The 11,400-nt window shown below is 43.8% G+C and overlaps 2 protein-coding genes across 8 annotated transcripts in view; one reads left to right on the top strand and one right to left on the bottom strand.

The window, feature by feature from the left end:
- The window catches only part of SLC25A25 (solute carrier family 25 member 25), a 43,152-nt gene extending 38,253 nt beyond the window's left edge, over positions 1-4,899 (bottom strand). Inside the window, exon 1 of one of the 2 annotated variants that reach the window (XM_082208937.1) lies at positions 4,570-4,899. In XM_082208937.1, the coding sequence (XP_082065063.1) occupies positions 4,570-4,878 (309 nt within the window). In that variant the 5' untranslated portion in view covers positions 4,879-4,899. The remainder of the gene's footprint in view (positions 1-4,569) is intronic. The other variant, XM_082208938.1, reaches the window with a different exon arrangement.
- A 286-nt stretch (positions 4,900-5,185) lies between these two features.
- Positions 5,186-10,629, top strand: NAIF1 (nuclear apoptosis inducing factor 1). 6 transcript variants are annotated; one of them, XM_082208999.1, is made up of 3 exons: positions 5,186-5,436; positions 8,097-8,743; positions 9,798-10,629. In XM_082208999.1, the coding sequence occupies exons 2-3, from the start codon at positions 8,236-8,238 to the stop codon at positions 10,208-10,210; spliced, it is 921 nt and encodes a 306-aa protein (XP_082065125.1). In that variant the 5' UTR covers positions 5,186-5,436; positions 8,097-8,235; the 3' UTR covers positions 10,211-10,629. The 6 variants fall into 6 exon arrangements, with proteins under 6 accessions (XP_082065125.1, XP_082065128.1, XP_082065124.1 ...); XM_082209002.1 differs by lacking the exon at positions 5,186-5,436 and adding an exon at positions 5,511-5,613; XM_082208998.1 differs by lacking the exon at positions 5,186-5,436 and adding an exon at positions 5,670-5,859.
- The last annotated feature ends 771 nt before the right edge of the window (positions 10,630-11,400 follow it).

The raw sequence follows: 11,400 nt of genomic DNA on the forward strand, positions 1-11,400 counted from the left end.
GCTCTCTGTCTATTAGCTACTATACCTGGTTTTGTGAAGATTTTTGGAGTGTTTTTATTTGGCTACCTTTTCATTTTTACTTGATTGATTCATTTTCACTTGTTTTTATTTGGCTGCCTTTTCATAGTGCAATACACAAATTTTAATAATAATAAATTGCCACAGTAAATGTGGCATCCCAGGTACCCAGAACCTTTCATATAAGTATAACATGACTTTGAAGGCCCAGCTGCTTAGGCAGTCCCACACACACACAAACGTTAACTTGGAATTGGGACTCTCCTTTCACATTTGCCTGGGTGTAAGCCCTTTTGACTTCAGTAGAATCTATTTCTATGTAGACATTGATACACACACACACACACACACACACATCATACACTATTGCTGAGGCTGAGGCTCATTTATGGTTTGTGGTGTCCCATTAAGAACGTCTATTTTTAAAATGTGATATTAACAATTTGTCACTGATTCGTGAGAATTGTGTGTTAGTTCAAAAAAAATAAATAGAAAGTGCTGCTACATGGGGTGGGAAGGGAATGGCAACTAGCCATTCTGTTTTTTTCCAGATTCCAGGAGCCATTTGGCTCCTAGCTTTTATATTTCAGTTTCTAACACTGATTATCTCAGCACGTCATGCCTCTTACAGGTATCCCTATTGGCAACTCCTTCAGAACAGCACCACGTTGCTTCCCCATGACTCCGAAGTGCAGCTTTCCCAACCATGCCATCTTCTGTAAAGCACAGAATGTTTCATTGTCTTGGAATGGCTGAAATTGCTCTAAGTAGCAATGCAGACACTTATTATTCCACAAGGCTCATGAGATTGGAATGCCTGTCTTTAAAAATATGAAACGAGGATTCTCATGGCCCTCTTGTGTCTCCAAAACAAGAGGCTCGCAAGGTGCTAGTCAGCATCAATCTTTCTGATGCTCTAGTAGTCTATACTTCCATAAAGAATGGTTTCTGGAACTAAATATGCTGGAATAGGAAGACGGTTGCACCACTTGCAATTATCCCCCAGTGGAGAACCTTTGGCCCTTCAGGTGTTGCAGAACCGCAGCTCCTATTATCCCAGACCACTGGCCATGCTTGCTGAACTACAGCTCCCATCAGCATCTGGAGGGATGAAGGTTTCTCACACCTGCCATAAATGGTGAAAGCTGCCTGAGAAACATCCTCACCTGGAAGTCACCATTGCTAAATCCAGATATGTGTTGTCGGAAAGAGGAACAGACTGCATCCATTTTAGATAGTATTAGCCCAAACATACATACGGTTGATAATCATGAAAAGCTTGCAGCCATCCAATGGGATGTACTATTATTTTTATATATAGCACCATTGGTGTACATGGCACTTTACAGAGTAACTAACTAAACCAAATATACAGGCCCCTGCCCTGAGGTGCTTACAATCTATATTTTAAAAAATAAGCAATAGTGAATTATACACAAATGCAAATACATGTACTTGGGCTCTGTGTCAGTTGGGAAGTGAGAACTAAGAAAAATAGGATGGGACTAAATGAAGAGCTTTACATATAAATTCATATTGAGAGACATAGGATGCAGAGCAAGTAGGTGTTGAAGAGATATTATTTTGGTGGTAGCAGAATTCTGGGGAGGATGTGACAGCAGAGATGTGACAAAGAATGGCCAGGAAAAAGCATGTTGCAGTGGTCAAGACTAGCTGGAGCACAAACTAACAATTTAGCCAAGGAACCAGATTTCCACTGCCAGCCCCGCCCTTATTTTGCATATGAGAACATGCCAGTTTTTAGTTACACACTAAATACAGGAAGTTAAGGAGAACAAAAATAAGGGCGCCTAGACATTTTGTTTTGGCACCCACAACCGAGGTCCATATAGCCACATGGCTCCTAGCATTCTTATGTCAGTTTGTAGCATTGACCTGTTCATAGGGGTGTACTACAAAGCTGTGATTGAAGTTGGAGAGTAAATTGAGGTGGCTTAGGAGAAAAGTTAAATCATGCACACAGATAATGATTCTCCCAGAATCCTAGAAATTTGAATGAGACAAGAATATATGGCAAATACATGCACATGGATGTAAAATGCCAGAGCACAAATTCTCTTCTGTGCTGGGAGTAAGCATAACTGTTAAGTTTCACAACGCACACATGCTGTAGTAAGTTTATGAATGTGCCTGCTTTGGAAGCCAGCTCAGGACAGGCTATAGAAGGGTAAATGTATGGTATATTGGGTTCAGCAGGCAAAGAAGAACCTTCAGCAACTTGAAACAGTATTTGCTCACTAAAAGTAAACAATCTTCTATGAAATATTGTAGGGAACCAATTGACTATAGAAATGGCTGCTATGACCAATGACCATAATATGATAATAGCATGATTGTATTGGTCACCCAGGGTTCAATCACCCCAGTAAAAACAAAAGGAAAAGAAAAGAAAAAAAGCCATAGCCACTCACACCATTTCAGAAGTGAAAACAAGGACATGCTTATTAATGCTTCTACACATCACTGCCAAAGGCTTACTACCACCACTACTACACGTTGGAATATTGTCTCCATATGCTATGTTCCGCTGCAAAAGAATGAATTCCGCCAACTTAAAAGTTGAGAAAGTTATTATAGCTTCATTATATACTGTACTAGGGAAACATCATTGTCCTACCATATATTATCACCTAAAAATGAGCATCCGAATACGAAGTGGCAGGCAGCAGTCCATCCACTATCAGCTGCAACTGCTAGCTTTACAAATTATGAATTATAAATACAGCAACCTTCAGAAATGTGCAGCTACCTGGATGAAGGGAAGAAGAAGCAGTGAACACTGGCTTCATATGCATATTTCAAGCATTTTTAATACTAACTCAGTTAAAAGCTGAAGGCATTATAACTCAACTCTAACCATGCCACTATGATTCTACACTAATGTTATGATACACATGCTGCTCTGGGAATCAGGTTATTATAAATTAACACCTGGAACAAGTTGATAAAGCTATATACTTTACACATACATGAGTATGTATAATGGTGTTTGTTTTTTACATCTCTCATCCAATTTGAACAGCTTTTAAAGAGGATTGGACAAATTCATGGAGTACAAGACTATCAGTGGTTTAGTTAGTTACTCTGTAAAGTGCCATGTACACCAATGGTGCTATATATAAAAATAATAGTACATCCCATTGGATGGCTGCAAGCTTTTCATGATTATCAACCATATGTACGGTATGTTTGGGCTAATACTATCTAAAATGGATGCATTTTTAAAATGTGTTTTATTTCTTGTTTGTGACAAAATGTAATTGTTTATTTTTTCATATCATAAGCATGGTTCAAACTACACTGGTGCCCCGCAAGACGAATGCCTCGCAAGACGGAAAGCTCGCTAGACGAAAGAGTTTTCCGTTTTGGAGGTGCTTCGCAAAACGAATTTCCTATGGGCTTGCTTTGCAAGACGACAATGTCTTGCGAGTTCCTGCTGGGTTTTTTTCCTCCCCCCCCCCCTTTTCTAAGCCGCTCAGCCACTTATCAGCTGATCCGATCAGCAGATAAGCCGCTAAAAGCCGCTAATAGCGCTAATCTATCAATGGGCTTGCTTCGCAAGACGAAAAAACCGCTAGACGAAGAGAATCACAGAACGGATTCTTTTCGTCTTGCGAGGCACCACTGTATGGAAAGGCTGAATACAAATAAAATGATGCATGTACTAATAATAATAATAATTTTTATTTATACCCCGCCCTCCCCAGCCAGAGTCAGGCTCAAGGCGACTAACACCACTAAAATTACAGTAAAAACACAATGGGGGGGGACCAATTTTAAATACAGTGGTACCTCAGGTTACATACGCTTCAGGTCACAGACTCCGCTAACCCAGAATTAGTGCTTCAGGTTAAGAACTTTGATTCAGGATGAGAACAGAAATTGTGCTCCAGCGGCGCAGCAACAGCAGGAGGCCCCATTAGCTAAAGTGGTGCTTCAGATTAAGAACCATTTCAGGTTAAGTACGGACCTCCGGAACGAATTAATTACTTAACCTGAGGTACCACTGTACAGGTTAAAATGCAATTTAAAATGCGGCCTCATTTTAAAAGAAGCCCATAGTCCAAAACCATAAGGGGAGGGAAACATAAGGGTCAGACTGAGTCCAAACCAAAGGCCAGGCGGAACAGCTCTGTCTTGCAGGCCCTGCGGAAAGATGTCAAGTCCTGCAGGGCCCTGGTCTCTTTTGACAGAGCGTTCCACCACGTTGGGGCCAGTACTGAAAAGGCCCTGGCCCTAGTTGAGACCAATCTAACCACCCTGAGACCTCCAAAATGTTGTCATTTGTGGTCCTTAAGGTTCTCCGCGGGGCAGACCAGGAGAGGCGGTCTCGTATTATCTTTTAAATTAAGGTTTGCAACAAATTAGCCTTTCCCCCCCTAAATGATTTAGCATCGAAAGAAGCTGTATCATAAAACGAGAAAAAGGGGCGGGAAGAAGGAAAGAGGGACACGGGCCCTTCGCGAGAGGTGGCTACGCAGCGGTGGGTGAAAGAAGCAGGTCTAGCGGAGGAATCGCGGAAGGGCTTACCCACACATCCCTCTCGGAGCGCTGAAGCCCGAGACGCTGCAGGCCGATTAACAAGTCGTGGACGCAGAGAGCGCCGTCGCGGTTCACGTCCAGCTGGAGGAAGAGGCTCCGCAGGCGCCGCTCCTGCTCCGGGGGCGAAGCGAAAGAAGCAGGAGGGGACGAGCCGCCGCTTCCATCAAGGGCGGGTATGGCGGGCCCCCCCGCCACCGCCGCGCTCAAAGGGGACGCCGTGGCGGCGGCGGCGCCGCACTGGCAGAGGACGCCGTTCACCACCGGGGAAGCCAGCGAGCGCCGCGCGCTAGCCGGCATGCCCAGTTGCCTCAGCCGCCACGCACGCGCACCCCCACCCTTGAGGCGGCTCGCCGGGAAATGGCGCCGCGCCTGCTTCAAAGGAGCCGGCCTCTTTCTCTTTTACCCACCCGGCCTGCGCGCGCCGCTCGCTGATTGGCTAATTGTGTCAACGTAACGGAACCGAGTCACCTGGTTGGCCAGATCAGTGTGTCGTCACCCGAACCGCCGGCAAAAAAAAAAATAGGGGGAAAAGGAAGGGACTCGCGAGGCCCTCTATTAACCAATCAAAAGGGGGGATGGAAGGTCCTATGAAGCCAAAGGAGGCGGGGACGGAAAAAGGACAGGGCACCGGGCGGCACATGACTCGGGCGTCTTCCCCCTCCCATCCGCCTCTTTCCACCTACCCAACCCTGTGTTTCGCTGGCTTTCTTGACAGGCACGAGTACCGGTAAAGTACTACATATACACATTTCGTGCGCTTTCTGATGAGAAGGGCAGGACGACACGAAAGCCTCTCAGCCAATGAAAATGAAGGATTGGCAAGATGGCGTGCAGCGATTGGAGAACGAGATTTGGGTAAGGAGTGGGATGGCCTATTGGCCAATGTAACTGCATACGGACAGCTAGTAGGCGTCGAGGCAAAAAATAGGCAGGAGGCGGAACTTCAATTGTGATAGGCAAGACTATGGCGGAGCGGTGTGGAGGGGTGTACTTTGCATATGACGGACATGACTGTTACCCAATCCGCAACCAGTAAGTGCTGCCCTACGTCTAATAAGGCGGGACAAACAGCTAGACGAGGGATAGCGGTCTTTGGCGCAAATCCAAAGCGAGCCAATAGTAGCGAAGCGTTGCGGGTGGGGGTGGACACCGGGTCGTGAAAGGCAGGAGGACAGTCCAATAAAAGTGGAGATACAAGAGACGCTGATTCTGGAAGCCATTACGCCACTGCCGCAGACTAGAGGCCCTCTTTGGTGTGGGATTCGACCGGTGGTTGGGGTACGCAATTTGCGTATTATTATTTTTGTGTGTTTTTTTTAAAAAGTATTTATTATTTTGGGAAATATAAATGGGGAGCGAGGAAGGGGCTCCCCTGAGGGCACTTAGGGCTCCAGCCTCGCCTGAGGCCGGCGAGGCAGTTATCCAAGGTCCCCACCCTCCTCCTAGGCGTTGGGCCTTTCCTGGGTTCCCCTCAGCGCCCTCTGGCGCTCTTTGCCGCCGCCTCCCTCAACCTTCCCCTCACGCCCATCTTCTCCTTTATCTTTATCCTTTACCTCAGCAAACTCCCTTCCACGGAATCATGGCATCGTAGAGTTGGGAGGGATCCCAGGGGTCATCTAGTCCAGCCCGCTGCGATACAGGAATCTCGACTAAAGCATCCCTGACATATTGCCATCCATCAGGGGATTCTCCCCCCTCATTCTCCATTAGAAATATTTAATTATTATTATTTATTTGTTAAATTATTTATTAAACCCTTCACCCAAAGATCGCAGTGTGGTTCACACCCGCCCGCACATATCTTGAAGGTTGGAAGTTTCATATCATTCTTCCTCCCTCCTTTCCTCGGAAACCACAAACTTCCAAAGAAATCATGTTTAATTTACCCTCTTCCTTTTTCTCTCCCCCACCCCCATAGTCATCCTTTTTTTCTTCTCCATCTTAAATTTAAAACCAGTTCTTTTTCTTCTCCCTTCCCTCAAGAAATCACACTGGCATTTTAAAACAGTATGTTTTCGTTCCTCCTGCCCAGTATACTCTTGGGTGTCCAGTATGGGTCATGCATGGAGTAGCCCCATTGAAATCAATGGGGACAGGCAAGGCGTAGTTGGATACAGCCCCTGGATTTGATTTTTTTTCCTTCCTCAGAAACTTATTTGTTTCTCCCCTTCCTCTTCTGCTCCCATAAATTAAACGAATACAGGCAGGTCTCTGCTTATGCTGGAGGTTACAATCCAGAGGGATAGCACGTAAAGCCAAAATAGTGTATAGTCAAAACACATTGGGTGCAATGGCAGGTAGGATTGCCAAATGTCCTTTTACTGGACTCCCACCCTTTTAAAAAATAATTGTCAAGTGTGTACAGCTGGGGGAGGGGAGATTGCAAAGTGTGTACAGCCGAATACGCGTAAGTTTAATACTTGCAAGTTGTGAGTTACGTGCATTCATTATATTTCAGGGTTTTTTTACTGAAATTACACTGCGCGATGTAATGAAATTTCAGTTTTCACTTCTCTTGTGACAGGAAACTCCTTTTTTGTAATTATCTTGATTAGCACCATTGACCCTAAAAATTACTGGTTTTTTTTAATGGTACAATACCATTCATGTCTACTCAGAGGTAAGCCCTATTTATTTCAGTGGTGCTTACTGCAGGGTGAGGCTAGAACTGAACTGCAGCCTTAATTTCAGGACTGCACCATCCCAATCTTACTCACTCAGAAGTTAGTCCCATTGTACTCAGTGGGACTTCCCATATATGTGTGCATAAAATCACAGTCTTAATAACACAGTCACACATATCCCTTTCATCTGCCTCCTGCCATTTTAAAATAGGAAATCCACCACCCCATCATCATGCATACAGGACACCTGTCTCTTCAAAACCAATAATGCATACTGTTCCCACTTGCTTTCTGTATTTTAGACCAGCAGAACCCCTCTCCCCAGAAAAACCCTTTTGAAACTGATCTTCCAAAAGTTGCCATATAAATCTAATAATCAACTGCATTGGCCAAAATATAGTAACATCTTCCTGCCCAGTCTTTGCAATTTATGGCTTGCAATTTATGGCTCTGATAATTTATAAGTATCTCTTGAAGATAATGCTGCCTCCTGGTACAAAAAAAGGCCAAACTTTAGTCCTTCAAGGAGACTGCTGGGTGGCCTCTGCTGGATTGTATTTGGTAACAATGCAAAAGGACACTTACTTGGTGACAGCACCCACCCTCTGGAATGCCCTCCCTCAAGAAATTTGTGGAGAGATGATCAATGACCTTTAAGTGCTTCTCAGTAAATTCCAGGGTTGCCCCAGCTTTCTTGGTACGTTTGACTGGTGCTGTGTGTGTGTGTGTACTAAGTTTTATTTGTATTAAAGAGTTGTGTTTTGTTTTGATCTCATCACATCAGGGTTTTAGGAAATTTTATTGAATGTTTTTTATTGTTTTCATGTAAACTGGTTATAGAGGTTTTTATTATACTCACAAGGAATAACCTTGCTTCTCAACTTTTTCTAGAGTTTAGTTGTTTACTGCAGCCAGATCTGTGTCCTTGGCAGCTGCATTTCAACCTTCCCAGACATCCTGATATCTTGTTTTGTCTCTGGACTTCAGCAAGGCCCACAGCACCCAGTTTGCTTTGGGACTTGAACATTCCATGGCAATGGCATCCCCTCCGGCTCCGCCGGCTAAAAAGCGGAAAATGAACTTCTCGGAACGAGAAGTGGAGATAATTGTGGAGGAGCTTGAGCGGAGCAAGCACCTACTGATCAACCACTTCAATGCTGGCGTACCACTGGCTGCTAAGGCTGCTGCTTGGCACAACATCCTACGCCGTGTTAATGCTGTTGCTACCTGCCGCCGGGAGCTGCCTGAAGTCAAGAAAAAATGGTCTGATCTCAAGACGGAGGTGCGACGCAAGGTGGCGCAGGTCCGGGCTGCAATGGAAGGAGGTGGCGATGGCCAGGATGGAGGTGTTGAGGGCCAAGATGCTGAAGATCCATTAGGAGTCACAGCTGCTCCAGTTATTCTAACTCCCATGCAGCAGCGCATCTGTAACTTGCTGGGGGAAGCCACCATTATTAGCCTGCCTGCTGGAGACTGCACTTCAGATGGATCAGAGATACCTATTACTGCTGCAGCCACAACAGTCACCCTTACTCAGAGTGAGTGTGTTGTTTCTTCCTTCCCCATGTTATACACAATGCTTAACTTAAACATTCAGTGAAATAAAGTTATTTGATTTCTTAGATTGTACGCTAAGGGAAGTATAGAAATTTGATGGTTAATAATGAAAATACTGTAATGGATAATAAGCCTCCACTTGAAGCATCCAGCTGAAAGTCTGTAAATTTTGATAAGCCTGCTTTGCAATGGGGGCTGAATAATTTTGTTTGCAACTGTAAGTAGAACTAACTTTGGATTATAACCCTCAATCTTCTCATTTGTGGTTTGAGTCAATATTATGGATTTTTCTCACGCATCTTTCTTACCATTGCCAGGCTGTTTTGTGTTATCACCCACAGTGCCTTGTCAAAACCATTTTGTTTTTGTGCTATTGTTACTGGTTCTTTTGCATTTTCTTTCCCTCTTACCTTGTTCTTCTCTGCTCCAATTCCTCCAAAAGAGCGCAGATAAAATCCTTGTGAAAACTTCAGGATTTTTTTTTAGAATGCTTTAATTGTTCCAGTTATTACTATGTAAACTGCTATGTGAAGACCACAGCGAAATTTCAAGTGTAAAAAAACAGCAGAATATATTAAGAAACATGTTGAAGAGGGATGAAATTAGATGATGGAACCTTAAAACGCAATTACAGTGGTACCTCGGGTTACATACACTTCAGGTTACAGACTCCACTAACCCAGAAATAGTGCTTCAGGTTAAGAACTTTGCTTCAGGATGAGAACAGAAATCATGCTCCAGCGACGTGGCAGCAGCGGGAGGCCCCATTAGCTAAAGTGATGCTTCAGGTTAAGAACAGTTTCAGGTTAAGAACGGACCTCCAGAACGAATTAAGTACGAAACCAGAGGTACCACTGTATATGTAATTTGGGTTATAAACATTGGTGCTGTTGAGTGGAAAATCACTAGTTTTGTTGAATTGGAATATAATTGTTGAGTAACAAATGTCACTTTCTATAAGGAAAAAAGATTAAAATATCATATAAACGTATAAATATTGTAGCTTAAATAAAATTTCCTTCCTCTTCTTCTTAGTTCCAGCTGAGACAACATACCATAGTTTGGAGGATGGTGTTGTGGAGTACTGCACAACAGAAGCTCCGACCACAGTCACTGCCGAGGCCCCCTTAGAGATGATGGCTCAGCAAGCAGAAGTCTCTGTGAAGCCTCAGGAACTGAAGAGCCGCATTGCCCTGAACTCAGCCAAGCTCCTGCAGGAGCAGCGAGTGACCAATCTCCACATGAAAGAGATGGCCCAGAACATCGAGCAGCAAAATGACCTCCTGCAGATGATCCGCCGCTCTCAGGAAGTACAGGCATGTGCCCAGGAGCGCCAAGCCCAGGCCATGGAAGGGATGCAGGCTGCTCTGAATGCTCTTGTGCAGATCCTTCGCCCCATGATTAAGGACTTCCGCCGGTTTCTACAGAGCAATGCTCCTGCTCCTTAAGTGGCCTCAGACCCCAGCAGAGCAGCCCAAAACGGACAGTATGGCATCATTCAATGAAATAAAATGGACAGTATGGCATCAATGAAATAAAATGGACAAAATGGCATCATTCAGTGAAATAAAATGGACAAGATGGCATCATGCAATTAAGTGAAGCCTTCCAGGCACAGACTTGATCAAGAGAATGAGCAGGGTATTTCTTTGTATTTGACAGTGTCTGCAAACTGATTCAGTGCCTGCCTTTTTTTTTTTTTTTTTTTGGCTGAAAACCTATTCTTGATTATTTCTGCTCTTGCTTTTTGTTTTTTAAAATGTGTGCACCGTTTCTAGATGTGGCCTGCATAGAGCATATGTGACAAATGCGTAATTTAACATTGAACTTTCAGAATTGGGAAAATAGATTTTATATAAAAGAGAAACTTTTTTGTTTTCATTTATTGTGTTAAGGAAGACCATTTTCATGAATTGTAGGTAAGCATTAGCTTTGTCACATAATGGCAGAAGTCAACAAAAGAAAGCATCAAACGTTTTAATTGTCAAGGAGTCAGTCAAATTCATTTTCAAAAGTTATTGGCTGTCATAAGAATGCAGATTTGAGGTATTTCAGTATAATACCTCATTGTGCACAGCACACTGACCCCCATGCTGTACAGTAAAGTTTTGTCTATTCCATTGAGCTTCTGAGGCAAGCAAAGAAATCCTATAAATAATGAGGTTTTTTCCTATCTATATATAAATAAATAACAATTTTTCTCCCTACTCTTCAAGAAGGAAATTCTCTGAAGAACTCTTTTGAGAAATCTGTCCCTAGGAGTGGAGGGAAGAACAGGGTACATAATAAGCAGTATTTTCTCTTAGCTGTAGCAATACTCCCCATGTATGCCATTACAATTAAAATGCTCGCTCTTTGGCTACTTGCTTAGACATGCATAGCAACACAACTGGAATAGTTAGCTATGTGAGTGTACATGTAGCTGTAAAATAAAATAGCTTTGATGGTTATGCATTGGACCAGGCTAGGCTTTTGTCATCAACTGTCACACAAGCTGGTCAGGTTTCTTTTACAGTGGTACCTCCGTTTTGGAACGTAAACCATTCCGGAAGACCGTTCAAGTTCTGAAACGTTCGAAAACTGAAAACTCAATAGCTGACTGATAGCATTCAGGATCTTGCACTCGGCAGAAGCTGCA

This window comes from Podarcis vaucheri, assembly GCF_965113315.1.
Source record: "Podarcis vaucheri genome assembly, chromosome: Z".
NCBI classification, from domain to species: domain Eukaryota; kingdom Metazoa; phylum Chordata; class Lepidosauria; order Squamata; family Lacertidae; genus Podarcis; species Podarcis vaucheri.

Coding starts and splice junctions, on each gene's coding strand:
- NAIF1 (XM_082208999.1), top strand. CDS start 8,236: ATGGCAATGGCATCCCCTCCGGCTCCGCCGGCTAAAAAGCGGAAAATG. Junction 8,744..9,797: donor AACAGTCACCCTTACTCAGA/GTGAGTGTGTTG, acceptor TCTTCTTCTTAG/TTCCAGCTGAGACAACATAC.